The sequence below is a fragment of the Coregonus lavaretus genome, assembly GCF_964263955.1.
Source record: "Coregonus lavaretus genome assembly, chromosome: 26".
In the NCBI taxonomy this organism is placed as follows: Eukaryota; Metazoa; Chordata; class Actinopteri; order Salmoniformes; family Salmonidae; genus Coregonus; species Coregonus lavaretus.
This window is the reverse complement of record NC_140013.1, coordinates 42,500,861-42,526,401: the sequence shown is the minus strand read 5'-3', so window position 1 is coordinate 42,526,401 and position 25,541 is coordinate 42,500,861. Positions and strand designations below refer to the sequence as shown.

At 47.7% G+C, this 25,541-nt stretch overlaps 1 protein-coding gene across 1 annotated transcript in view; it reads right to left on the bottom strand.

Annotated features, from left to right (window-relative positions):
• Positions 1-25,541, bottom strand: part of fndc3a (fibronectin type III domain containing 3A) — a 183,242-nt gene that overhangs the window by 122,586 nt on the left and 35,115 nt on the right. Inside the window, exon 3 of the mRNA XM_084143025.1 lies at positions 5,422-5,497. Coding sequence (XP_083999151.1) covers positions 5,422-5,497 — 76 coding nt within the window. The remainder of the gene's footprint in view (positions 1-5,421; positions 5,498-25,541) is intronic.

Below are 25,541 nucleotides of genomic sequence, written 5' to 3'. Positions count from 1 at the left end.
CCCACTATGGCTGGTTATATTGTTGTGTGCCTGTTTGTGTTCTGAGGAACATGTAACTTGGTTCCAGAAGAAAGCCACTTTCAATGTCCTTACGTCGGGGGCTTTCATCAAGGTAAGTGTTTCTTGGTGTAACGTCGTCAACCATTCAACGTCGGGCCTTAGTGCGAGTGACCATATCATTCTATGCGAGTGACCTTTGTGAGAGCAAAAATGACTAGATGTTATTGCATCAAATGGTTGTTTTCTGCAATAGAAACGGGTTCTTAGAAACTCTCATGTTTCTGTGTTAATGCTGACAGTAGATTTACGATGCCTTTGGTGATAAAAACCTCCAGCAGGCATTCCATAGAATGGGTTGGTGTTTGTGTAGTGAAGGTACCAGGGTGAGATGGCTCGGGTATGGATCACGATGAGAGGAACCTTGTCTTGGGGGGCCAAACTCTGGTTTCTGTACAATAAGAACAGTCTTCATAGCTAATGCTATCTGGCTGGGGGATACTCCTTTCTCATATATCAAGTCTCACCTTGTGACCCATTCCATACATCTGTTGTTTGTCATGTAGACTATCTTTGCTATAAAATATCTTTGTATTGTTTGTTTTGGGGCTCTCAGCACCACAGTCAAGACTGTTGAGCCGACCAGCCTCTGTTATTCAATCAATTTTTTATTTTTATATAGCCCTTCTTACATCAGCTAATATCTCGAAGTGCTGTACAGAAACCCAGCCTAAAACCCCAAACAGCTAGTAATGCAGGTGTAGAAGCACGGTGGCTAGGAAAAACTCCCTAGAAAGGCGAAAACCTAGGAAGAAACCTAGAGAGGAACCAGGCTATGAGGGGTGGCCAGTCCTCTTCTGGCTGTGCCGGGTGGAGATTATAACAGAACCATGCCAAGATGTTCAAAAATGTTCATAAGTGACAAGCATGGTCAAATAATAATCAGGAATAAATCTCAGTTGGCTTTTCATAGCCGATCATTAAGAGTTTGAAAACAGCAGGTCTGGGACAGGTAGGGGTTCCATAACCGCAGGCAGAACAGTTTAAACTGGAATAGCAGCAAGGCCAGGCGGACTGGGGACAGCAAGGAGTCACCACGGCCGGTAGTCCCGACGTATGGTCCTAGGGCTCAGGTCTCTCAGTTGGCTTTTCATAGCCGATCATTAAGAGTTGAAAACAGCAGGTCTGGGACAGGTAGGGGTTTCGTAGCCGCAGGCAGAACAGTTGAAACTGGAATAGCAGCAAGGCCAGGCGGACTGGGGACAGCAAGGTGTCATCATGCCCGGTAGTCCTGACGTATGGTCCTAGGGCTCAGGTTCTCAGAGAGAAAGAGAGAACGAGAGAATTAGAGAGAGCATACTTAAATTCACACAGGACACTGGATAAGACAGGAGAAGTACTCCAGGTATAACCAACTAACCCCAGCCCCCCGACACATAAACTACTGCAGCATAAATACTGGAGGCTGAGACAGGAGCGGTCCGGAGACACTGTGGCCCCATCCGAAGAAACCCCCGGACAGGGCCAAACAGGAAGGATATAACCCCACCCACTCCGCCAAAGCACAGCCCCCGCATCACTAGAGGGATATCCCCAACCACCAACTTACAATCCTGAGACAAGGCCGAGTATAGCCCACAGAGGTCTCCACCACAGCACAAACCAAGGGGGGGGCGCCAACCCAGACAGGAAGATCACGTCAGTAACTCAACCCACTCAAGTGACGCACCCCTCCCAGGGACGGCATGAAAGAGCACCAGCAAGCCAGTGACTCAGCCCCTGCAACAGGGTTAGAGGCAGAGAACCCCAGTGGAGAGGGGAACCGGCCTGGCAGAGACAGCAAGGGCTGTTCGTTGCTCCAGCCTTTCCGTTCACCTTCACACTCCTGGGCCAGACTACACTCAATCATATGACCTACTGAAGAGATAAGTCTTCAGTAAAGACTTAAAGGTTGAGACTGAGTCTGCGTCTCTCACATGGGTAGGCAGACTGTTCCATAAAAATGGAGATCTATAGGAGAAAGCCCTGCCTCCCGCTGTTTGCTTAGAAATTCTAGGGACAATTAGGAGGCCTGCGTCTTGTGACCGTAGCGTACGTATTGGTATGTACGGCAGGACCAACTCGGAAAGATAGGTAGGAGCAAGCCCATGTAACGCTTTATAGGTTAACAGTAAAACCTTGAAATCAGCCCTTGCCTTAACAGGAAGCCAGTGTAGGGAAGCTAGCACTGGAGTAATATGATCAAATTTCTTGGTTCTAGTCAGGATTCTAGCAGCCGTATTTAGCACTAACTGAAGTTTATTTAGTGCTTTATCCGGGTAGCCGGAAAATAGAGCATTGCAGTAGTCTAACCTAGAAGTAACAAATGCATGGATTAATTTTTCTGCATCATTTTTGGACAGAAAATTTCTGATTTTTGCAATGTTACGTAGATGGAAAAAAGCTGTCCTTGAAACAGTCTTGATATGTTCGTCAAAAGAGAGATCAGGGTCAAGAGTAACGCCTAGGTCCTTCACAGTTTTATTTGAGACGACTTTACAACCATCAAGATGAATTGTCAGATTTAACAGAAGATCTCTTTGTTTCTTGGGACCTAGAACAAGCATCTCTGTTTTGTCCGAGTTTAAAAGTAAAAAGTTTTTTGCCATCCACTTTCTTATGTCTGAAACACAGGCTTCTAGCGAGGGCAATTTTGGGGCTTCACCATGCTTCATTGAAATGTACAGCTGTGTGTCATCCGCATAGCAGTGAAAGTTAACATTATGTTTTCGAATAACATCCCCAAGAGGTAAAATATATAGTGAAAACAATAGTGGTCCTAAAACGGAACCTTGAGGAACACCGAAATGTACAGTTGATTTGTCAGAGGACAGACCATTCACAGAGACAAACTGATATCTTTCCGACAGGTAGGATCTAAACCAGGCCAGAACTTGTCCGTGTAGACCAATTTGGGTTTCCAGTCTCTCCAAAAGAATGTGGTGATCGATGGTGTCAAATTGCCTTATTGATAATATGTTTCGATATATGAGAGCGGGATGTTATTTTAGAAAGTAGCGGCAAGTCTATATTTTCTGGGAGGCTTGACTTGGCTGTGGTTTCCGGGAGGTTAGAGAACCGTTGAGGATCCCATGATAGGCCGGGCAGTGTCCGGGAAACAAACGTTTTTTTTTTAATGGTTCCGCTTGGAGTATGTTTGAAGAAGCTGCTTTGTGGCGATGGAGAATCGTTGAAAACACGTGGAGTGGTGGATGTGAGTACCTAAGAATTTCTAACATTCTATATGGATTCTGTGAATATATGAAAATATGATGAGATTTGATAAAGTAATAATTGGAATAATATTCATATACTAATTTGCGCACCCAAAACGTAGACGTACGTCAGGGGTGGGAAACAATAAATAAAGGTTTTCTGAGTTGGTGCCGTTTGCTGGCACTAAGAACCCACTCAAAGAAGACTGCACTCAGAAGCGGAGCTCCTAGTGGTCAGGGACTTAAATCTGTTTTACCTAATTTCAACCAGCATGTCACGTGCAACAACAAAAAAATAATAAAAATAAATAAAAATAAAATAAAAACTCTAGACCACCTTTACCCAACACACAGATGCGTACAAAGCTCTCCCTCGCCCTCCATTTGGCAAATCGGACCATAATTATATCCTCTTGATTCCTGCTTACAAGCAAAGACTAAAGCAGGAAGTACCAGTGGACAAGAGGAACACCTATGTGAGAATGCTGTTCATTGACTACAGCTCAGCGTTCAACACCATAGTGCCCTCCAAGCTCATCACTAAGCTCAGGACCCTGGGACTAAACACCTCACCTCTGCAACTGGATCCTGGACTTCCTGACGGGCTGCCCCCAGGTGGTGAGGGTAGGCAACAACACATCCACCACCCTGAGCCTCAACACAGGGGCCCCTCAGGGGTGCGTGCTCAGGCCCCACCTGTACTCCCTGTTCACCCACGACTCCAACACCATCATTAAGTTTGCTGACGACACAACAGTGGTAGGCCTGATCACCGACAACGATGAGACAGCCTATAGGGAGGAGGTCAGAGACCTGGCCGTGTCCCCTGTATATAGCCTAGCAATTGTTCATCTATTGTGTTAATATTTTTACTTCAGTGTATTAAGTAGTAACTCTTATTTTTCTTTAAACTGCATGGTTGGATAAGGGCTTGTAAGTAAGCATTTCACGGTAAGGTCTACACCTGTTGTATTCGCGGCATGTGACAAATACAATTTTACTTGATTTCGTAAACCATTCGATTATGAGACGGGGGTGAAATCCAAAGTTCAGCTATATATTCATTAGCTAGGCTTTGTCATAGCAAATTTTTAAGATAAATATTGATACATTACTAGTCTAACACTATTAATCTGCAAAAATGATCAAATAGTTAGTGAGTGATGGTGATTTTAGATCAAAAGTGGTGGGCAAACATTGTCTCCGCCAAGATCCAGCTCAGACAGATCCAGTTCAGAGGCCCAGCTCAGACAGATCCAGTTCAGAAGCCCAGTTCAGAGGCCCAGTTCAGAGGCTCAGCTCAGACAGATCCAGTTCAGAGGCCCAGCTCAGACAGATCCAGTTCAGAGGCCCAGCTCAGACAGATCCAGTTCAGAGGCCCAGCTCAGACAGATCCAGTTCAGAGGCCCAGCTCAGACAGATCCAGTTCAGAGGCCCAGTTCATAAGCTCCATTTGCAACATAATATGGAAAATATATGTTAGCGCATCAATTTGTTCCTCTAATCAAACCGAATCACACTGAATCATTTCAAAATAAAACGTATTGTTCCTGTATCGTATCGGAGCCCATGTATCTAGATACGTATCGAATCATCTTGAAAGGGAAAGATGCACATCCCTTGTGTGTGTGTGTGTGTGTGTGTGTGTGTGTGTGTGTGTGTGTGTGTGTGTGTGTGTGTGTGTGTGTGTGTGTGTGTGCGCGCGCGCATCTCAATGCCTGCCTGCGCTCCTCACACTCCCTGACAGCGCAGAGAGGGGATGACTAGCAGGGTCTCATTCTAACAGACAGACTGTCACTTGCGACTGCACTACAAACACAGAAACGCACTGCAATTACAGACAAACAGTGATTTGACATGATGATAGTGTATCAGCAGTACACAGCTCGCTCAATCATCTGTCAAATTAAAACAGTCACAGAGCCAGAGAGAGAGCAAGCGAGATAGAGAGAGAGAGAGAGAGAGAGAGCGAGGGCGACACTTGGGAAGTACTGGGTCGTGCTCAGGAGGTACTATCTGTACTGAGTAACTAAAGCTCAATTTTGTTTCCCATTGCAAAACATTTTTTTTCAAACATTTGCCCTAATGAACACAACCCTGTATTAGTGACTAAGGAAAGCTTTATTTACCCCTTGACCCACCTGTAGGAGAGAAATAAAGGGTCTCTTACCTGTGATACACTGAAACTGACCATCCTCTCGTCGTATAGTGAAGGCCTCACCTGGGTTCACCTGCACCAGGATTACCTGTAGAGAGAAAGGGGAGGGCAACACATCAAACACCTGTTTGATGACATCATAATGACATCACTCAGGTACAACCCACCACTCCCCAAAACGGGGAGGGACTACCTGAACTTGTCCAATGAGAAACACTTGTTTTGATTTTCCATTCGAAAATGTTTTTCTACAGTACGCCCCCAATGAACTCAGTCAGGAACAGACAGCCTTGTTTACCAGCCATGTCATGTTGATTCAAAATATGAGCCACTGAAAGCTTCTTCAAATCAGTGAAGAAGCATATGGGGTTAGAGTTAGGGTCATATGGGGTTAGAGTTAGGGTCATATGGGGTTAGAGTTAGGGTCATATGGGGTTAGAGTTAGGGTCATATGGGGCTGGTTTCACCTAGTCCTGGATGAAATGCCATTGGCCAATGAGATGGCTTTTTAGTCAAGGCTGGGAATTGCCAGGGATCTCACGAAACGATATTATGGGTGCCGATACATTTTTACATTTACATTTTAGTCATTTAGCAGACGCTCTTATCCAGAGCGACTTACCGTTAGTGAGTGCAAACATTATTTTATTTTTCATACTGGCCCCCCGTGGGAATCGAACCCACAACCCTGGCGTTGCAAACGCCATGCTCTACCAACTGAGCTACATCCCTGCCGGCCATTCCCTCCCCTACCCTGGACGACGCTCGGCCAATTGTGCGCCGCCCCATGGGGTCTCCCGGTCGGGGCCGGCTACGACAGAGCCTGGATTCGGACCAGGTTTAGTGGCACAGCCTTAGACCACTGAACCACTCGGAAGGCCAATACAATATGTATTGCATTTCTACATGCATTACTTAACACCGACAGTTCTCTATGAAATGACCTGCTGTAAACAAGCAAAACAGAGCAGCGAATTTAACACCGACAGTTCTCTATGAAATGACCCTCTGTAAACAAGCAAAACAGAGCAGCGAATTTAACACCGACAGTTCTCTATGAAATGACCCTCTGTAAACAAGCAAAACAGAGCAGCGAATTTAACACCGACAGTTCTCTATGAAATGACCCTCTGTAAACAAGCAAAACAGAGCAGCGAATTTAACACCGACAGTTCTCTATGAAATGACCTGCTGTAAAACAAGCAAAACAGAGCAGCGAATTTAACACCGACAGTTCTCTATGAAATGACCTGCTGTAAAACAAGCAAAACAGAACAGCGAATTTAACACCGACAGTTCTCTATGAAATGACCCTCTGTAAACAAGCAAAACAGAACAGTGAATGTAGTCTCCGGTGATCTCATTACAGACAGGAGGATTCCCTTCTTTCCCACCGTGCTCCATGGCGATAAACGTATCCACCTCTCCACCCCCTCACCCCCCCTTCCTTTTATTCTGTCCCTCTCTCCACCCCCCCTTCCCTGACCATGAGATGCCCAGAACGGTGAGTGAGTGGGAGGACTGGTATATAAAACTGAAACCCAGCACACACACACACACACACACACACACACACACACACACACACACACACACACACACACACAGGCAGGCAGGAAACCTGATTGATTCAGAGAAAAGGGGGGGATGGATTGAGTTCTGACGCGTGAATGTCGTCACTCCGGCAGACGGCGCAGAAGACTCAGGAAGAGGAGAGGGAGAATATTGGTTTGGTCTGGTCACTAGATGGCTCCGGTCAAAATGGAGCACACCACATAGAGAATAGGACACCATTTGGGATGCATCCTAATGACTCACGTCACTCCACTGTCATTTTATAACACACTGGCTGAGATCATCTCCTCCTCTCTGACGTGTCACATCAATCCTAGTAGGTCTCAAAGTCTGTCTGCTGAACGCAGCTCAGAGTATGAATGTCCTAATATATTGTACACACCATTTTCCTATACTGCCCATACACACTATATATATATATATATATATACAGTGGGGAAAAAAAGTATTTAGTCAGCCACCAATTGTGCAAGTTCTCCCACTTAAAAAGATGAGAGAGGCCTGTCATTTTCATCATAGGTACACGTCAACTATGACAGACAAAATTAGGAAAAAAAATCCAGAAAATCACATTGTAGGATTTTTTATGAATTTATTTGCAAATTATGGTGGAAAATAAGTATTTGGTTAATAACAAAAGTTTCTCAATACTTTGTTATATACCCTTTGTTGGCAATGACACAGGTCAAACGTTTTCTGTAAGTCTTCACAAGGTTTTCACACACTGTTGCTGGTATTTTGGCCCATTCCTCCATGCAGATCTCCTCTAGAGCAGTGATGTTTTGGGGCTGTCGCTGGGCAACACAGACTTTCAACTCCCTCAAAAGATTTTCTATGGGGTTGAGATCTGGAGACTGGCTAGGCCACTCCAGGACCTTGAAATGCTTCTTACGAAGCCACTCCTTCGTTGCCCGGGCGGTGTGTTTGGGATCATTGTCATGCTGAAAGACCCAGCCACGTTTCATCTTCAATGCCCTTGCTGATGGAAGGAGGTTTTCACTCAAAATCTCACGATACATGGCCCCATTCATTCTTTCCTTTACACGGATCAGTCGTCCTGGTCCCTTTGCAGAAAAACAGCCCCAAAGCATGATGTTTCCACCCCCATGCTTCACAGTAGGTATGGTGTTCTTTGGATGCAACTCAGCATTCTTTGTCCTCCAAACACGACGAGTTGAGTTTTTACCAAAAAGTTATATTTTGGTTTCATCTGACCATATGACATTCTCCCAATCCTCTTCTGGATCATCCAAATGCACTCTAGCAAACTTCAGACGGGCCTGGACATGTACTGACTTAAGCAGGGGGGCACGTCTGGCACTGCAGGATTTGAGTCCCTGGCGGCGTAGTGTGTTACTGATGGTAGGCTTTGTTACTTTGGTCCCAGCTCTCTGCAGGTCATTCACTAGGTCCCCCCGTGTGGTTCTGGGATTTTTGCTCACCGTTCTTGTGATTATTTTGACCCCACGGGGTGAGATCTTGCGTGGAGCCCCAGATCGAGGGAGATTATCAGTGGTCTTGTATGTCTTCCATTTCCTAATAATTGCTCCCACAGTTGATTTCTTCAAACCAAGCTGCTTACCTATTGCAGATTCAGTCTTCCCAGCCTGGTGCAGGTCTACAATTTTGTTTCTGGTGTCCTTTGACAGCTCTTTGGTCTTGGCCATAGTGGAGTTTGGAGTGTGACTGTTTGAGGTTGTGGACAGGTGTATTTTATACTGATAACAAGTTCAAACAGGTGCCATTAATACAGGTAACGAGTGGAGGACAGAGAAGCCTCTTAAAGAGGAAGTTACAGGTCTGTGAGAGCCAGAAATCTTGCTTGTTTGCAGGTGACCAAATACTTATTTTCCACCATAATTTGCAAATAAATTCATTAAAAATCCTACAATGTGATTTTCTGGATTTTTTTTCTCTCAATTTGTCTGTCATAGTTGACGTGTACCTATGATGAAAATTACAGGCCTCTCTCATCTTTTTAAGTGGGAGAACTTGCACAATTGGTGGCTGACTAAATACTTTTTTTCCCCACTGTATATATATATTTTGGATTGTTAATTTGACTCGTTCTGTCATAGTTTATTTTTTTTAATTATTTTTTTACTTTTGATTTGTGTGTGTTTTTGTTTTGTATTTGCGATACAAATCTACTGTTGGAGATAGCGAAATGCTTATGTCACTGCACCTACAAATCTATGTACGCGACCAATAAACTTTGATTTGATTTTTTTTATCCGAATTATAAAAGAAAAGCTATTGGGTATTAACAGTGTATATATCAGACAAAAGTGAGATATGAAGAGATTCGGTGAGATAAAATATATATATATATATATATATATATATATATATATATATATATTGATTGAACTAAAGAGGAAGCTACAAGCTATAGGCTAACCCTGCAGCCTCGACAATAAGAAAGGCCTAGTCTCAAACAGCACCCTATTCTTGATAGCCTAGTCCAACACTTTCGATCAGGGCCCATATGGCTCTGGTCAAAAGGAGTGCACTTTATATAGTCAATAGGGTGCCATTTGGGAGATAAACTAAAGCTTGTAGGAATACTAAAAGCAAAACGTATCAACCTACGCAGGCTTCCAATTTTCAAAAACCCTTGCTTTAGATGCTCAAGTAAAACAGAATTTCAACAGATTTAATTTCAGAAAAACAAAACTACACGTCTAGTTTCAATTAGAAGTAAACATTTCAGAAATAAGTATTTTTAATTACACACGCCAAATCCTCTCGTCTCTAATCACACAACAGCAATTAAAACAACTATGATCCCCAGACGCTATAGGCGGTGACACAGAGACAGACGCAATAAAAAGGTTTGCCAAAGCAGCGTGGATTCATCCTTTAAGCGTGTCATCTTTAGATCCACTCTGTCCATGTTACTTCATTAAAACAACTTAAAGCCACTTCCCCCTCTCCTCTACAAGCCACTTCCCCTTCTCCTCTACAAGCCACTTCCCCCTCTCCTCTACAAGCCACTTCCCCCTCTCCTCTACAAGCCACTTCCCCCTCTCCTCTACAAGCCACTTCCCCCTCTCCTCTACAAGCCACTTCCCCCTCTCCTCTACAAGCCCTCCCCTCCCCTCTATAAGCCCGCCCCTCGCCTCTATAAGCCCGCCCCTCTATAGCCCTCCCCCCGCGCCTCTATAAGCCCTCCCCCCTCGCCTCTATAAGCCCTCCCCCCTCGCCTCTATAAGCCCTCCCCTCTATAAGCCCTCCCCTCTCTCCGCTATAAGCCCTCCCCTCTATAAGCCCTCCCCCCTCTCCTCTATAAGCCCTCTCCTCTCTCCGCTATAAGCCCGCCCCTCTATAAGCCCTCCCCTCTATAAGCCCTCCCCCCGCGCCTCTATAAGCCCTCCCCCCTCTCCGCTATAAGCCCTCCCCCCTCTCCGCTATAAGCCCTCCCCTCTCTCCTCTAAAACCTTCTGATATTATCGAGCGTACAGGATACGCTGTACCGCGTGTAATCAGGCTTACTGTGTGAGTGCTACTCTGTATTCTTTGTGTGGCCGCTGGTTAGTTAGGGATCCTACCTCGCTCTTGTGGAAATCTCTGCCATCATAGAATCTGTGAGTCTCCCGGGGCATAGGGCTCTGTATGAGTATCCTCTCCGTCTCTCTCTGGCACTGGCCCTGAGTCAGGCTCTGCATCAACTCCATGTCCACAGACTCACTCCCTTTCATGAAGTCAGCTCAGACTGAGACGGACCACCCCTTTCACTGCCTGCCTGCCTGCCACACACACACAGAGTCTAACAATGTGTCCCGCCCGCACACGTCCTCTCACTGTGTCGCACACACACACACACAGATGTTGTTCTCACACACCCACACAGGCAGCAGCGACAGACAGGCAGACAGACAGACAGACAGACAGGCAGACAGGCAGACAGGCAGACAGGCAGACAGACAGACAGACAGACAGACAGGCATACAGGCAGGCAGGTAGACATACAGGCAGACAGACAGACAGGCAGACAGGCAGACAGGCAGACAGGCAGGCAGACAGACAGACAGACAGACAGGCATACAGGCAGGCAGGTAGACATACAGGCAGACAGGCAGACAGGCAGGCAGGCAGGCAGGCAGACAGTGAAAGTGAGAGCATGATAAGAGGGGCGGTGGGTGGCCAAGGGACGGCTAATTGAATCAAAGTCAAGGCACTCCCCCCTGGGGTGGGTGTGGCGTCCATGACGCCTGTTTGTTTGCGTTCCACTTCCCCCTTTCCATGTGAAGCTACCAGCTGGTTCTCTTTCCCACCAACATCCCTCCCTATCCTACAATCCTTTCACCAATGACAGCACAGTCCACACCAACTCTCTGCCTCTTACTGTAGCCCTCTGCCTCTTACTGTAGCCCTCTGCCTCTTACTATAGCCCTCTGCGTGCCTCTTACTGTAGCCCTCTGCGTGCCTCTTACTGTAGCCCTCCGCCTCTTACTGTAGCCCTCCGCCTCTTACTGTAGCCCTCCGCCTCTTACTGTAGCCCTCCGCCTCTTACTGTAGCCCTCCGCCTCTTACTGTAGCCCTCCGCCTCTTACTGTAGCCCTCTGCGTGCCTCTTACTGTAGCCCTCTGTCTCTCTTACTGTAGCCCTCCGCCTCTTACTGTAGCCCTCCGCCTCTTACTGTAGCCCCCCGTCTCTCTTACTGTAGCCCTCCGCCTCTCTTACTGTAGCCCTCCGTCTCTCTTACTGTAGCCCTCCGTCTCTCTTACTGTAGCCCCCCGTCTCTCTTACTGTAGCCCCCCGTCTCTCTTACTGTAGCCCCCCGTCTCTCTTACTGTAGCCCTCCGCCTCTTACTGTAGCCCTCCGCCTCTTACTGTAGCCCTCCGCCTCTTACTGTAGCCCTCCGCCTCTTACTGTAGCCCTCCGCCTCTTACTGTAGCCCTCCGCCTCTTACTGTAGCCCTCCGCCTCTTACTGTAGCCCTCTGCGTGCCTCTTACTGTAGCCCTCTGCGTGCCTCTTACTGTAGCCCTCTGTCTCTCTTACTGTAGCCCTCCGCCTCTTACTGTAGCCCTCCGCCTCTTACTGTAGCCCCCCGTCTCTCTTACTGTAGCCCTCCGCCTCTCTTACTGTAGCCCTCCGTCTCTCTTACTGTAGCCCTCCGTCTCTCTTACTGTAGCCCCCCGTCTCTCTTACTGTAGCCCTCCGCCTCTTACTGTAGCCCTCCGTCTCTCTTACTGTAGCCCTCCGTCTCTCTTACTGTAGCCCCCGTCTCTCTTACTGTAGCCCTCCGCCTCTTACTGTAGCCCTCCGTCTCTCTTACTGTAGCCCTCCGTCTCTCTTACTGTAGCCCTCCGTCTCTCTTACTGTAGCCCCCCGTCTCTCTTACTGTAGCCCTCCGCCTCTTACTGTAGCCCCCCGTCTCTCTTACTGTAGCCCCCCGTCTCTCTTACTGTAGCCCCCCGTCTCTCTTACTGTAGCCCCCCGTCTCTCTTACTGTAGCCCTCCGTCTCTCTTACTGTAGCCCCCCGTCTCTCTTACTGTAGCCCTCCGCCTCTTACTGTAGCCCTCCGTCTCTCTTACTGTAGCCCTCCGTCTCTCTTACTGTAGCCCCCGTCTCTCTTACTGTAGCCCTCCGCCTCTTACTGTAGCCCTCCGTCTCTCTTACTGTAGCCCTCCGTCTCTCTTACTGTAGCCCTCCGTCTCTCTTACTGTAGCCCCCCGTCTCTCTTACTGTAGCCCTCCGCCTCTTACTGTAGCCCCCCGTCTCTCTTACTGTAGCCCCCCGTCTCTCTTACTGTAGCCCCCCGTCTCTCTTACTGTAGCCCCCCGTCTCTCTTACTGTAGCCCCCCGTCTCTCTTACTGTAGCCCCCCGTCTCTCTTACTGTAGCCCTCCGCCTCTTACTGTAGCCCTCCGCCTCTTACTGTAGCCCCCCGTCTCTCTTACTGTAGCCCCCCGTCTCTCTTACTGTAGCCCTCTGTCTCTCTTACTGTAGCCCCCCGTCTCTCTTACTGTAGCCCCCCCGTCTCTCTTACTGTAGCCCCCCGTCTCTCTTACTGTAGCCCTCCGTCTCTTACTGTAGCCCTCCGTCTCTCTTACTGTAGCCCTCCGTCTCTCTTACTGTAGCCCCCCGTCTCTTACTGTAGCCCTCTGTCTCTCTTACTGTAGCCCCCCGTCTCTCTTACTGTAGCCCCCCCGTCTCTCTTACTGTAGCCCCCCGTCTCTCTTACTGTAGCCCTCCGTCTCTCTTACTGTAGCCCTCCGTCTCTCTTACTGTAGCCCCCCGTCTCTCTTACTGTAGCCCTCCGCCTCTTACTGTAGCCCTCCGCCTCTTACTGTAGCCCCCGTCTCTCTTACTGTAGCCCCCCGTCTCTCTTACTGTAGCCCTCTGTCTCTCTTACTGTAGCCCCCCGTCTCTCTTACTGTAGCCCCCCGTCTCTCTTACTGTAGCCCCCCGTCTCTCTTACTGTAGCCCCCCGTCTCTCTTACTGTAGCCCCCCGTCTCTCTTACTGTAGCCCCCCGTCTCTCTTACTGTAGCCCCCCGTCTCTCTTACTGTAGCCCTCCGCCTCTTACTGTAGCCCCCCGTCTCTCTTACTGTAGCCCCCCGTCTCTCTTACTGTAGCCCCCCGTCTCTCTTACTGTAGCCCTCCGTCTCTCTTACTGTAACCCCCCGTCTCTCTTACTGTAGCCCTCCGCCTCTTACTGTAGCCCCCCCGTCTCTCTTACTGTAGCCCCCCCGTCTCTCTTACTGTAGCCCCCCCGTCTCTCTTACTGTAGCCCTCCGTCTCTCTTACTGTAGCCCTCCGTCTCTCTTACTGTAGCCCTCCGCCTCTTACTGTAGCCCCCCGTCTCTCTTACTGTAGCCCTCCGCCTCTTACTGTAGCCCTCCGCCTCTTACTGTAGCCCCCCGTCTCTCTTACTGTAGCCCCCCGTCTCTCTTACTGTAGCCCTCCGCCTCTTACTGTAGCCCCCCGTCTCTCTTACTGTAGCCCCCCGTCTCTCTTACTGTAGCCCTCCGCCTCTTACTGTAGCCCTCCGTCTCTCTTACTGTAGCCCTCCGTCTCTCTTACTGTAGCCCCCCGTCTCTCTTACTGTAGCCCTCCGCCTCTTACTGTAGCCCCCCGTCTCTCTTACTGTAGCCCCCCGTCTCTCTTACTGTAGCCCCCCGTCTCTCTTACTGTAGCCCCCCGTCTCTCTTACTGTAGCCCCCCGTCTCTCTTACTGTAGCCCCCGTCTCTCTTACTGTAGCCCTCCGCCTCTTACTGTAGCCCTCCGTCTCTCTTACTGTAGCCCCCCGTCTCTCTTACTGTAGCCCCCCCGTCTCTCTTACTGTAGCCCCCCGTCTCTCTTACTGTAGCCCCCCGTCTCTCTTACTGTAGCCCTCTGTCTCTCTTACTGTAGCCCTCCGTCTCTCTTACTGTAGCCCCCCCGTCTCTCTTACTGTAGCCCTCCGTCTCTCTTACTGTAGCCCTCCGTCTCTCTTACTGTAGCCCTCTGTCTCTCTTACTGTAGCCCCCCCGTCTCTCTTACTGTAGCCCCCCGTTTCTCTTACTGTAGCCCCCCCGTCTCTCTTACTGTAGCCCTCTGTCTCTCTTACTGTAGCCCTCCGTCTCTCTTACTGTAGCCCTCTGTCTCTCTTACTGTAGCCCCCCCGTCTCTCTTACTGTAGCCCCCCGTTTCTCTTACTGTAGCCCCCCCGTCTCTCTTACTGTAGCCCTCCGTCTCTTACTGTAGCCCTCCGTCTCTCTTACTGTAGCCCTCTGTCTCTCTTACTGTAGCCCTCCGTCTCTCTTACTGTAGCCCTCCGTCTCTCTTACTGTAGCCCTCTGTGTGTCTCTCTTACTGTAGCCCTCTGTGTGCCTCTTACTTACTGTTGCCCGCATCTCTTTCTCATTCAGGCGTCGCTGTTCTCACGATCACAGAAAGAAAAAGGACGACCGACCCACGGGCGGCACTCCAGGGTCTCAGAGACCCTCTCCTCTCCCACCTCACCCAGCATTCATCACCTGCGACACCACATCGGGCCTCAGCGAACCTAGACGCCTGTCCTCGCTTTACTCCCTCCACGGACCCCCTCACGCCTCCTCACCAAGCCCAGGGAGGAGAAGCCCGTGCCAGAGAGAGGACTGGTGCAGCAGCGGGGGCTGTGGTGGGGGCAGATGGATGGATGGACCAGGTTTTCTGGCTTGGTTTCTGCTCTGCTCAGCGCTGGCTGGCTCCCTGGAGATAATCTCTGTATCTGTGTAGCGTAGCTCTGGCTGTAGCGTCAGCGCTCACAGGAGGTCTCTATCGTGGCGTGATGCCCATGTTTGTTTGCACAGACAGTACCCTGCTCGGCTCTGCCTCCTCTGCTCTGTTCCACAGCGCCACTGTGGCACTTTCTCTCTGCAGCAGACACCTTTCTCTCCCCCCCCCCCTAGCTCCCAGTCTCCTTCCCCCTCTCCTGCCTCAGGCTCCAGCGCAGCAGCCTGTATCCACGGTAACCCCCCTTCAACAAATAAGCAGCGGCGATGTCCGCACCGCAGCCGTCACGGAGAGAGTGAAACGACAGATTACGGCCAGGCAGCGCCCGCTCTGCTCTCTCTGTTCTACGGTAAAGGAGGAGGAGGAGGAGGGATGGGAGAATGACGCCAGGGAAAAATAGGGACATAAACAAGGATATAGAGGAGATTCTAGATTGCAGAATTGGATAAAGGCTTCTAAATTGTCTCTTTATTTCCCCCTCTCTCTCTCTCTCTCCCTCTCTCTGTGTCACATGGTTTTCTTCCTCCCTCCCGGTCTCTGTTGGTGACTCGCGGCGTCTGCTACTTCATGCCTCTCTTTGTTATGTTTCTTTATCTCAGTGTGGTTGTTTCACTTATATCCCTTTAAAAATATATGTTTTATTAAACCACAGGGCCGGCCGTATGTTTGACAACCCTGCTCTGCACACCTATCAGGGACTCCTTTGTTCAGCCTGCCTTCACCACGACAACAATGGCGTAAAGGAACTGAGCAGAGCGAACGACACAGCCTGACATGCATGACAATACTACTCCCCTCCCTCCCTTCCTCTGTCTCCCTCCTTTCTATCCATCTCTCTCTATCCCACCTTCTCCTTCCCTCCTCCCTCGCTCTTCCATTCACCTTCTATTAATAACGTGATTGATGTGTGAGGAGATGAGGTGGTGAGAGTTCACTAGAAGAGATGAGGTGGTGAGAGTTCACTAGAGGAGATGTGGTGGTGAGAGTTCACTAGAGGAGATGAGGTGGTGGGAGTTCACTAGAGGAGATGAGGTGGTGGGAGTTCACTAGAGGAGATGAGGTGGTGAGAGTTCACTAGAGGAGATGAGGTGGTGGGAGTTCACTAGAGGAGATGAGGTGGTGAGAGTTCACTAGAGGAGATGAGGTGGTGGGAGTTCACTAGAGGAGATGAGGTGGTGGGAGTTCACTAGAGGAGATGAGGTGGTGAGAGTTCACTAGAGGAGATGAGGTGGTGAGAGTTCACTAGAGGAGATGAGGTGGTGAGAGTTCACTAGAGGAGATGAGGTGGTGAGAGTTCACTAGAGGAGATGAGGTGGTGGGAGTTCAATAGAGGAGATGAGGTGGTGGGAGTTCACTAGAGGAGATGAGTTGGTGGGAGTTCACTAGAGGAGATGAGGTGGTGAGAGTTCACTAGAGGAGATGAGGTGGTGGGAGTTCACTAGAGGAGATGAGGTGGTGGGAGTTCACTAGAGGAGATGAGGTGGTGAGAGTTCACTAGAGGAGATGAGGTGGTGGGAGTTCACTAGAGGAGATGAGGTGGTGAGAGTTCACTAGAGGAAATGAGGTGGTGAGAGTTCACTAGAGGAGATGAGGTGGTGAGAGTTCACTAGAGGAGATGAGGTGGTGAGAGTTCACTAGAGGAGATGAGGTGGTGAGAGTTCACTAGAGGAGATGAGGTGGTGAGAGTTCACTAGAGGAGATGCAGTATATCTGCAGCGTGATGCTGGCAACAATCACAGCAGCCTTGAGCTCTGCTCTCATATCAAAGCAACATTTAAAAAAAAATATATATATATATATATTTCACCTTTATTTAACCAGGTAAGCCAGTTGAGAACAAGTTCTCATTTACAACTGCGACCTGGCCAAGATAAAGCAAAGCAGTGCGATATAAACAACAGAGTTACAGTGAGGGAAAAAAGTATTTGATCCCCTGCTGATTTTGTACGTTTGCCCATTGACAAAGAAATTATCAGTCTATAATTTTAATCGTAGGTTTATCTGAACAGTGAGAGACAGAATAACAACAAAAAAATCCCGAAAAACGCATGTCAAAAATGTTATAAACTGATTTGCATTTTAATGAGGGAAATAAGTATTTGACCCCCTCTCAATCAGAAAGATTTCTGGCTCCCAGGTGTCTTTTATACAGGTAACGAGCTGAGATTAGGAGCACACTCTTAAAGGGAGTGCTCCTAATCTCAGCTTGTTACCTGTATAAAAGACACCTGTCCACAGAAGCAATCAATCAATCAGATTCCAAACTCTCCACCATGGCCAAGACCAAAGAGCTATCTAAGGATGTCAGGGACAAGATTGTAGACCTACACAAGGCTGGAATGGGCAACAAGACCATCGCCAAGCAGCTTGGTGACAAGGTGACAACAGTTGATGAGATTATTCGCAAATGGAAGAAACACAAAATAACTGTCAATCTCCCTCGGCCTGGGGCTCCATGCAAGATCTCACCTCGTGGAGTTGCAATGATCATGAGAACGGTGAGGAATCAGCCCAGAACTACACGGGAGGATCTTGTCAATGATCTTAAGGCAGCTGGGACCATAGTCACCAAGAAAACAATTGGTAACACACTACGCCGTGAAGGACTGAAATCCTGCAGCGCCCGCAAGGTCCCCCTGCTCAAGAAAGAACATATACAGGGCCGTCTGAAGTTTGCCAATGAATATCTGAATGATTCAGAGGAGAACTGGGTGAAAGTGTTGTGATCAGATGAGACCAACATTGAGCTCTTTGGCATCAACTCAACTCGCCGTGTTTGGAGGAGGAGGAATACTGCCTATGACCACAAGAACACTATCCCCACCGTCAAACATTGAGGTGGAAACATTATGCTTTGGGGGTGTTTTTCTGCTAAGGGGACAGGACAACTTCACCGCATCAAAGGGACGATGGACGGGGCCATGTACCGTCAAATCTTGGGTGAGAACCTCCTTCCCTCAGCCAGGGCATTGAAAATGGGTCGTGGATGGGTATTCCAGCATGACAATGACCCAAAATACACAGCCAAGGCAACAAAGGAGTGGATCAAGAAGAGGCATATTATTGTCCTGGAGTGGCCTAGCCAGTCTCCAGACCTTAATCCCATAGAAAATCTGTGGAGGGAGCTGAAGGTTCGAGTTGCCAAACGTCAGCCTCGAAACCTTAATGACTTGGAGAAGATCTGCAGAGAGGAGTGGGACAAAATCCCTCATGAGATGTGTGCAAACCTCGTGGCCAACTACAAGAAACGACTGACCTGTGATTGTCAACAAGGGTTTTGCCACCAAGTACTAAGTCATGTTTTGCAGAGGGGTCAAATACTTATTTCCCTCATTAAAATGCATATCAATTTGTAACATTTTTAACATGCATTTTTCAGGATTTTTTTGTTGTTATTCTGTCTCTCACTGTTCAAATAAACCTACCATTAAAATTATAGACTGATCATGTCTTTGTCAGTGGGCAAACGTACAAAATCAGCAGGGGATCAAATACTTTTTTCCCTCACTGTACATATGGAATAAACAAAACGTACAGTCAATAGCACAATAGAAAATCTATATACAGTGTGTGCAAATGTAGTAAGTTATGGAGGTAAGGCAATAAATAGGCCATAGTGCAAAATAATTACAATTATAATTTAGTATTAACACTGGAGTGATAGATGTGCAGAAGATGATGTGCAAATAGAGATACTGGGGTGCAAATGAGCAAAATAAATAACAATATAGGGATGAGGTAGTTGGGTGGGCTAATTTCAGAATGGCTGTGTACAGGTGCAGTGATCGGTAAGGTGCTCTGACAACTGATGCTTAAAGTTAGTGAGGGAGATAAGAGTCTCCAGCTTCAGAGATTTTTGCAGTTCGTTCCAGTCATTGGCAGCAGAGAACTGGAAGGGCATACATTGGTTGCAGGTGTTATAGCAGGCACAGCGAAACGCTTTATGCTGCAACAGCTCAGTAGAAGGTCTCGTAAATACAATACAAATAATCAAAACAAGAAATCAAGAAATGACAGAACGAGTCCAATTAACAATCCAGAGTGGATATATTAGGGTGAGCATGTGTCAGAATCCAGAATATAACTACGTGGTGTGTATAGTACAGTTTACCCCATATGTAACTCTGTGTTGTTGTTGTTTACCCCATATGTAACTCTGTGTTGTTGTTGTTTACCCCATATGTAACTCTGTGTTGTTGTTGTTGTTGTTGTTTACCCCATATGTAACTCTGTGTTGTTGTTGTTGTTGTTTACCCCATATGTAACTCTGTGTTGTTGTTGTTTACCCCATATGTAACTCTGTGTTGTTGTTGTTGTTTACCCCATATGTAACTCTGTGTTGTTGTTGTTGTTTACCCCATATGTAACTCTGTGTTGTTGTTGTTTACCCCATATGTAACTCTGTGTTGTTGTTGTTGTTTACCCCATATGTAACTCTGTGTTGTTGTTGTTGTTTACCCCATATGTAACTCTGTGTTGTTGTTGTTTACCCCATATGTAACTCTGTGTTGTTGTTGTTTTTAACCGCACTGCTTTGCTTGATCTTGGCCAGGTTACAGTTGTAAATGAGAACTTGTTCTCAACTGGCTTACCTGGTTAAATAAAAGGTTAAATAAAAAATAAATAATTTGGAAGGAAAATGGTATGTACGGTAGCAGGTATATTAGGATGTGCTATATGGAGAATACAGTAGATAGATACACAGTGAGTAGACAACAGCATCGACACAGACGATGAGGTGACCAGTTTTCCATTACTATATAAAAATGGGGAATTAGTCTCAAGGTGCAGGGCAGAGTACAGGGGGCGGGTAGCTGGCTATTGATGGCTGCTCAACAATTTACCATTTATTTATTTAGCAGATGCTCTAATCCGGAGCGACTTACAGTAGTGAGTGCATACATTTCTGTACTAGTCCCCTGTGGGAATTGAACCCACAACCCTGGCGTTGCAAGCACCATGCTCTACCAACTGAGACACACAGGACTGTTACAGTCTGATGGCCTAGAGATAGAAGCTGTTTCTCAGTCTGATGGCCTGGAGATAGAAGCTGTTTCTCAGTCTGATGGCCTGGAGATAGAAGCTGTTTCTCAGCCTGATGGCCTGGAGATAGAAGCTGTTTCTCAGTCTGATGGCCTGGAGATAGAAGCTGATTCTCAGTCTGATGGCCTGGAGATAGAAGCTGTTTCTCAGTCTGATGGCCTGGAGATAGAAGCTGTTTCTCAGTCTGATGGCCTGGAGATAGAAGCTGTTTCTCAGTCTGATGGCCTGGAGATAGAAGCTGTTTCTCAGTCTGATGGCCTGGAGATAGAAGCTGTTTCTCAGTCTCTCTGTACCGGCTTTGACACACCTGTACTGTCTGTCTGCTGGATGGTAATGGGGTGAATAGACTTTGGGTGGCTGAGGTCCTTAATGATCTTCTTGGCCACAGAGTTCTGGAAATGTCCTGGAGGGCAGGCAGCAAGCCCCCGGTGATGCGTTGGGCTGACCCCACCGCCCTCTGGAAAGCCATGCGTTTGAGGGCAGTGCAGTTGCCGTACCAGGCCGTGATGCAGCCCGACAGAATGCTCTCATGTCGGCCTTCTTCACCATTCTGTCGGTGGACCATTTCAGGCCCTCCGTGATGTGCACGCCAAGGAATTTAAAACTTTTGACCCTCTCCACTGCGGTCCCGTCGATGTCTCATGTCTTATGCTTCATGAGTGGAATCCTATTCCCTATATAGTGTATTACTTTTGACCAGGGTCCATAGTGCTCAGATCATTCATATGAGCGGCAGGGAAAAACATCTATAGACACGACCACCGCTGTGCCATTGACACAGACTACACAACTCAAAAATATTAATTCAAATAATATTTTGACTAGTAAATGTGCACCATGGTTTTCTGCATCTCCTTGTTACTGTCTTTATTAGGAGTTAACCGTCAAGTTCACAGCTTTTTCTTTTTAAACCCCAGAACCAGAGGGGTAAAATTAACGATCAGAGGTTCACAGACCATGAAACGGCTTCTTCCTCCATCAAAACAAATGACTCCAGGCAGCCTTCAGTCATAGCCAACACTAAGCACATATCTAGCTCGCTAACGTTAGTCCGCTCGCTCACACGCGCAGCTAGTCAGCTAACTCTCAAATCTCTCAGCTTTAACTCTAGGACTATAGTTTCAGTGAATAATAACAGTAGGTATAGCCCTAGGCCGTTTCTCACATCGTTGGGTTGGGATCACCCTTCCAGCCTGTGTTAACAGGCTACACTGTAAAGGTCAGGTTTCTTCCATAAGAGTGAGTCTGGTGATGATTTCACTCTGTCACATTAAATCACAGAGAGGAAGGTAGGTGTGTGGCAGCTTAACAGGCTGGAAATGGCGTAAGGAACCTCCAGGATGAAGACGCCGATGAAGAGCAAAGCTCCTTGTACTGTACTCTAAAACACAACAACCTAAAAACACTGAACCATGTCAGTGCTGTCTGGCCGGGCTAGACAGAGATCCAGAGAGAGACTACACACTAGCCTGCCCTAGCCAGCAGCTTCTAGCCTGGCTTCTGTTTTGTTACCCAAGGGACAGGTAAGCAGGGCTCTAGCTAGTTAGCTCTCCCTCCCCCCTCCCTTCGCGCCTGCGTTCACGGTTGTTAGAGCTGTGACGTGTCTCCCTCCCTCTCTCTCTCTCCCTCCCTCTCTCCATCCCTCTCTCCCTCCCTCCCCCTCCCTCCCTCCCTCCCTCCGCGCTCTTCTCTTCACTGCGTGGTGAGTCAGGGTTCAGGTTTCTCACTATTTGTTCCTCTTAATTGTTTACTGTGTGCAGCAGCTGGCTCCACAGGAAGTTAGGAGCGGGGAATGACGTATGTGGGTAGGCTACACCGGGAGAGAGGGGAAGAGCCTCAGCCTGCCTCTGTGTGTGTGTGTGTGTGTGTGTGTGTGTGTGTGTGTGTGTGTGTGTGTGTGTCTCGTAGGTAGGCTACACCGGGTGGGGAAGAGCCTCACGCCTGCCTCTGTGTGTGTGTGTGTGTGTGTGTGTGTGTGTGTGTGTGTGTGTGTCTCGCTGGTAGGCTACACCGGGTGGGGAAGAGCCTCAGCCTGCCTCTGTGTGTGTGTGTGTGTGTGTGTGTGTGTGTGTGTCTCGCTGGTAGGCTACACCGGGAGGGGAAGAGCCTCACGCCTCGATCACACCGACAGCGTCATCGCGCAGAATGGTACGCAGCATCATCTGGATGTGTGTGCAACATTCACGCTCTGCTACCATTTCTGTCCAGCAGTCTAACCCATACAGTTTGACGCACTGCAACTGCCTCTGCAACGCAACGCAACGCAGCAAGGCAAACACAGCGTTTCATTGGAAATCAATGTACTTCTGGTGTACCAAAACGCAGTGACTCGGTCGGTGTGATCGAGGCATCAGCCAGTAACAGCTATTAGCCGTAACAGCCAGCTAGAAACAGCCAGCCAGCCAGTAAAAAGCCAGCTAGAAACAGCCAGCTAGAAACAGCCAGCTAGAAAAGAGCCAGCCAGAAAGCCAGTAAAAGCCAGCTAGAAACAGCCAGCTAGAAACAGCCAGCCAGCCAGTAAAAGCCAGCTAGAAACAGCCAGCCAGCAACAGCCAGCTAGAAACAGCCAGAAACAGCCAGCTAGAATACAGCCAGCCAGACAGAAACAGCCAGCTAGAAACAGCCAGCCAGCCAGTAAACGCCAGCTAGAAACAGCCAGCCAGCCAGTAAACGCCAGCTAGAAACAGCCAGCCAGCCAGGAACAGCCAGCTAGAAACCAGGAACTAATGCAGGATCTACTGTATAAAGAGAGGTAGAGGTAGAGATAGGCCCTTCTAATATTGTACAACATTCTATATATTGCCTCCTAATATCGTACAATGTGTGTGTGTTGTTTCATTGGCCTGGGCTATTGTTAGTTTGAATTCCATACCAGATTGATCTCAGTATGTCAATGTCATTTAGGTCATGTGTGTGGTATTAAAAAAGATTCCGCTAATGTCTTCTGTCATGTAAATTACGTAGAATTGCATGAAATGCATTTTTTTAAATGGCCAATTTTTTTTCTGACCGGGCTAACAAATGTTCCCCATGTGTGGAAACCCTAAAAACATGGCACATGTTAGTATGCCTTTATTATAAAAGGGCCTTTTTCTTCAACAGTAAATGTACCACGCAATTGGTGCACAGATTTATTTACAGAAAATTATGGTGTGCCGGGAAGTGGGGGGGGCTTATTTCTTAACCCGGCCCTGAATGCAGCCTCCAGCAGTTAGCCAGCCAGTAACAGCCAGGATCTAATGCAGCCTCCAGCAGTTAGCCAGCCAGGATCTAATGCAGCCTCCAGCAGTTAGCCAGCCAGCCAGAATCAGCCAGCCAGCCAAAAAAAGGAAGTAATGCAACCTCCAGTGGTTAGCCTGACAGAAATAGGCAGTCAGAAAAAGCCAGACAGACAGAAGCAGCCTTCAGCCATTCAGCCAGGCAGCCAACAGCAGCCAGGATGTCAGAAACTAATGTAGCCGCTAGCTAGCCCTCCTAAAGGCGATGATGCTACTGCTTATGATGATGCTGACAAACTCACTTGGGCAAAAAGCTAATTTAGAGCAATTTAATAAGCCACCCTCTGGGCTCCTGCTTGCAGGGGAATGGATGGATCACCACAATGGAGACGTGAGTAAGGAGGAAACAAATTGCTCTTCGTAGAACTGTTTACGTTGTCGTTTTTCTGGCAAATGTTTAGCATACCACGGCATATGGGTAATTCACAGCATATGGGTAATTCACGTAGATAAATTGCTAGGTTGCCAGAGGTAAAGCGTAGGTTTAAACACCAGGGGAAATGCACTGGCACACACACACACACACAGATTCCATTAGCATCCCTCATAACATGATCACTAAACCTTTCCAATTCAACGCAGTTTACCTCTCCAATTCAAGCCAGTTTACTGTTGGTTACCTCTCCAATTCAAGCCAGTTTACTGTTGGTTACCTCTCCAATTCAAGCCAGTTTACTGTTGGTTACCTCTCCAATTCAAGCCAGTTTACTGTTGGTTACCTCTCCAATTCAAGCCAGTTTACTGTTGGTTACCTCTCCAATTCAAGCCAGTTTACTGTTGGTTACCTCTCCAATTCAAGCCAGTTTACTGTTGGTTACCTCTCCAATTCAAGCCAGTTTACTGTTGGTTACCTCTCCAATTCAAGCCAGTTTACTGTTGGTTACCTCTCCAATTCAAGCCAGTTTACTGTTGGTTACCTCTCCAATTCAAGCCAGTTTACTGTTGGTTACCTCTCCAATTCAAGCCAGTTTACTGTTGGTTACCTCTCCAATTCAAGCCAGTTTACTGTTGGTTACCTCTCCAATTCAAGCCAGTTTACTGTTGGTTACCTCTCCAATTCAAGCCAGTTTACTGTTGGTTACCTCTCCAATTCAAGCCAGCTTCAGGGTTTATGAATATTCTGCTGCTGTCTGCATATAAACCAAACAAACCCAGTCCTCCAAACACTCAGTTTGATTAGTCACACAGGCAGCAGACAGCAGTCAGCAGACAGGCAACAGGCAACAGGCAGACAACAGGCAACAGGCAACATGCAGCAGACAACAGGCAACAGGCAACAGGCAACATGCAGCAGACAGACAACAGCGCTCCTGCTTCTACTTACAGCTCCACTGCTGGGGAGTATCGATTGAAGCTTTGAATTAGAGCTTCTGTCTGACTGACTCAAGTTGGTTTCAGTCACTCCACAACTCTGAAGTGGTTTCAGTCACTCCATAACTCTGAAGTGGTTTCAGTCACTCCACAACTCTGAAGTGGTTTCAGTCACTCCACAACTCTGAAGTGGTTTCAGTCACTCCACAACTCTGAAGTGGTTTCAGTCACTCCACAACTCTGAAGTGGACTAGAAGAGTAGAGCCGTGTTTTTCCCAGGGTGGCTTACTGCCATGATAGAATAAAAATAAAGTAGCGTAAAATGGCATAGAAAACATTTTTTTATTTATTTAACCTGGTTATTTCTCCTGGTTACCTTGTTTAACCTGGTTATTTAACCTGGTTATTTCTCCTGGTTACCTTGTTTAACCTGGATATTTAACATGGCTACCTTGTTTAACCTGGTTATTTAACCTGGATATTTAACCTGGCTACCTTGTTTAACCTGGTTATTTAACCTGGATATTTAACCTGGTTACCTTGTTATTTAACCTGGTTACCTTGTTTAACCTGGTTATTGAACCTGGCTACCTTGTTTAACCTGGTTGTTTAGCCTGGATATTTAACCTGGTTACCTTGTTTAACCTGGTTATTTAACCTGGATATTTAACCTGGTTACCGTGTGATAAAATGACATGTTTCAAGAGAGACCTGGAT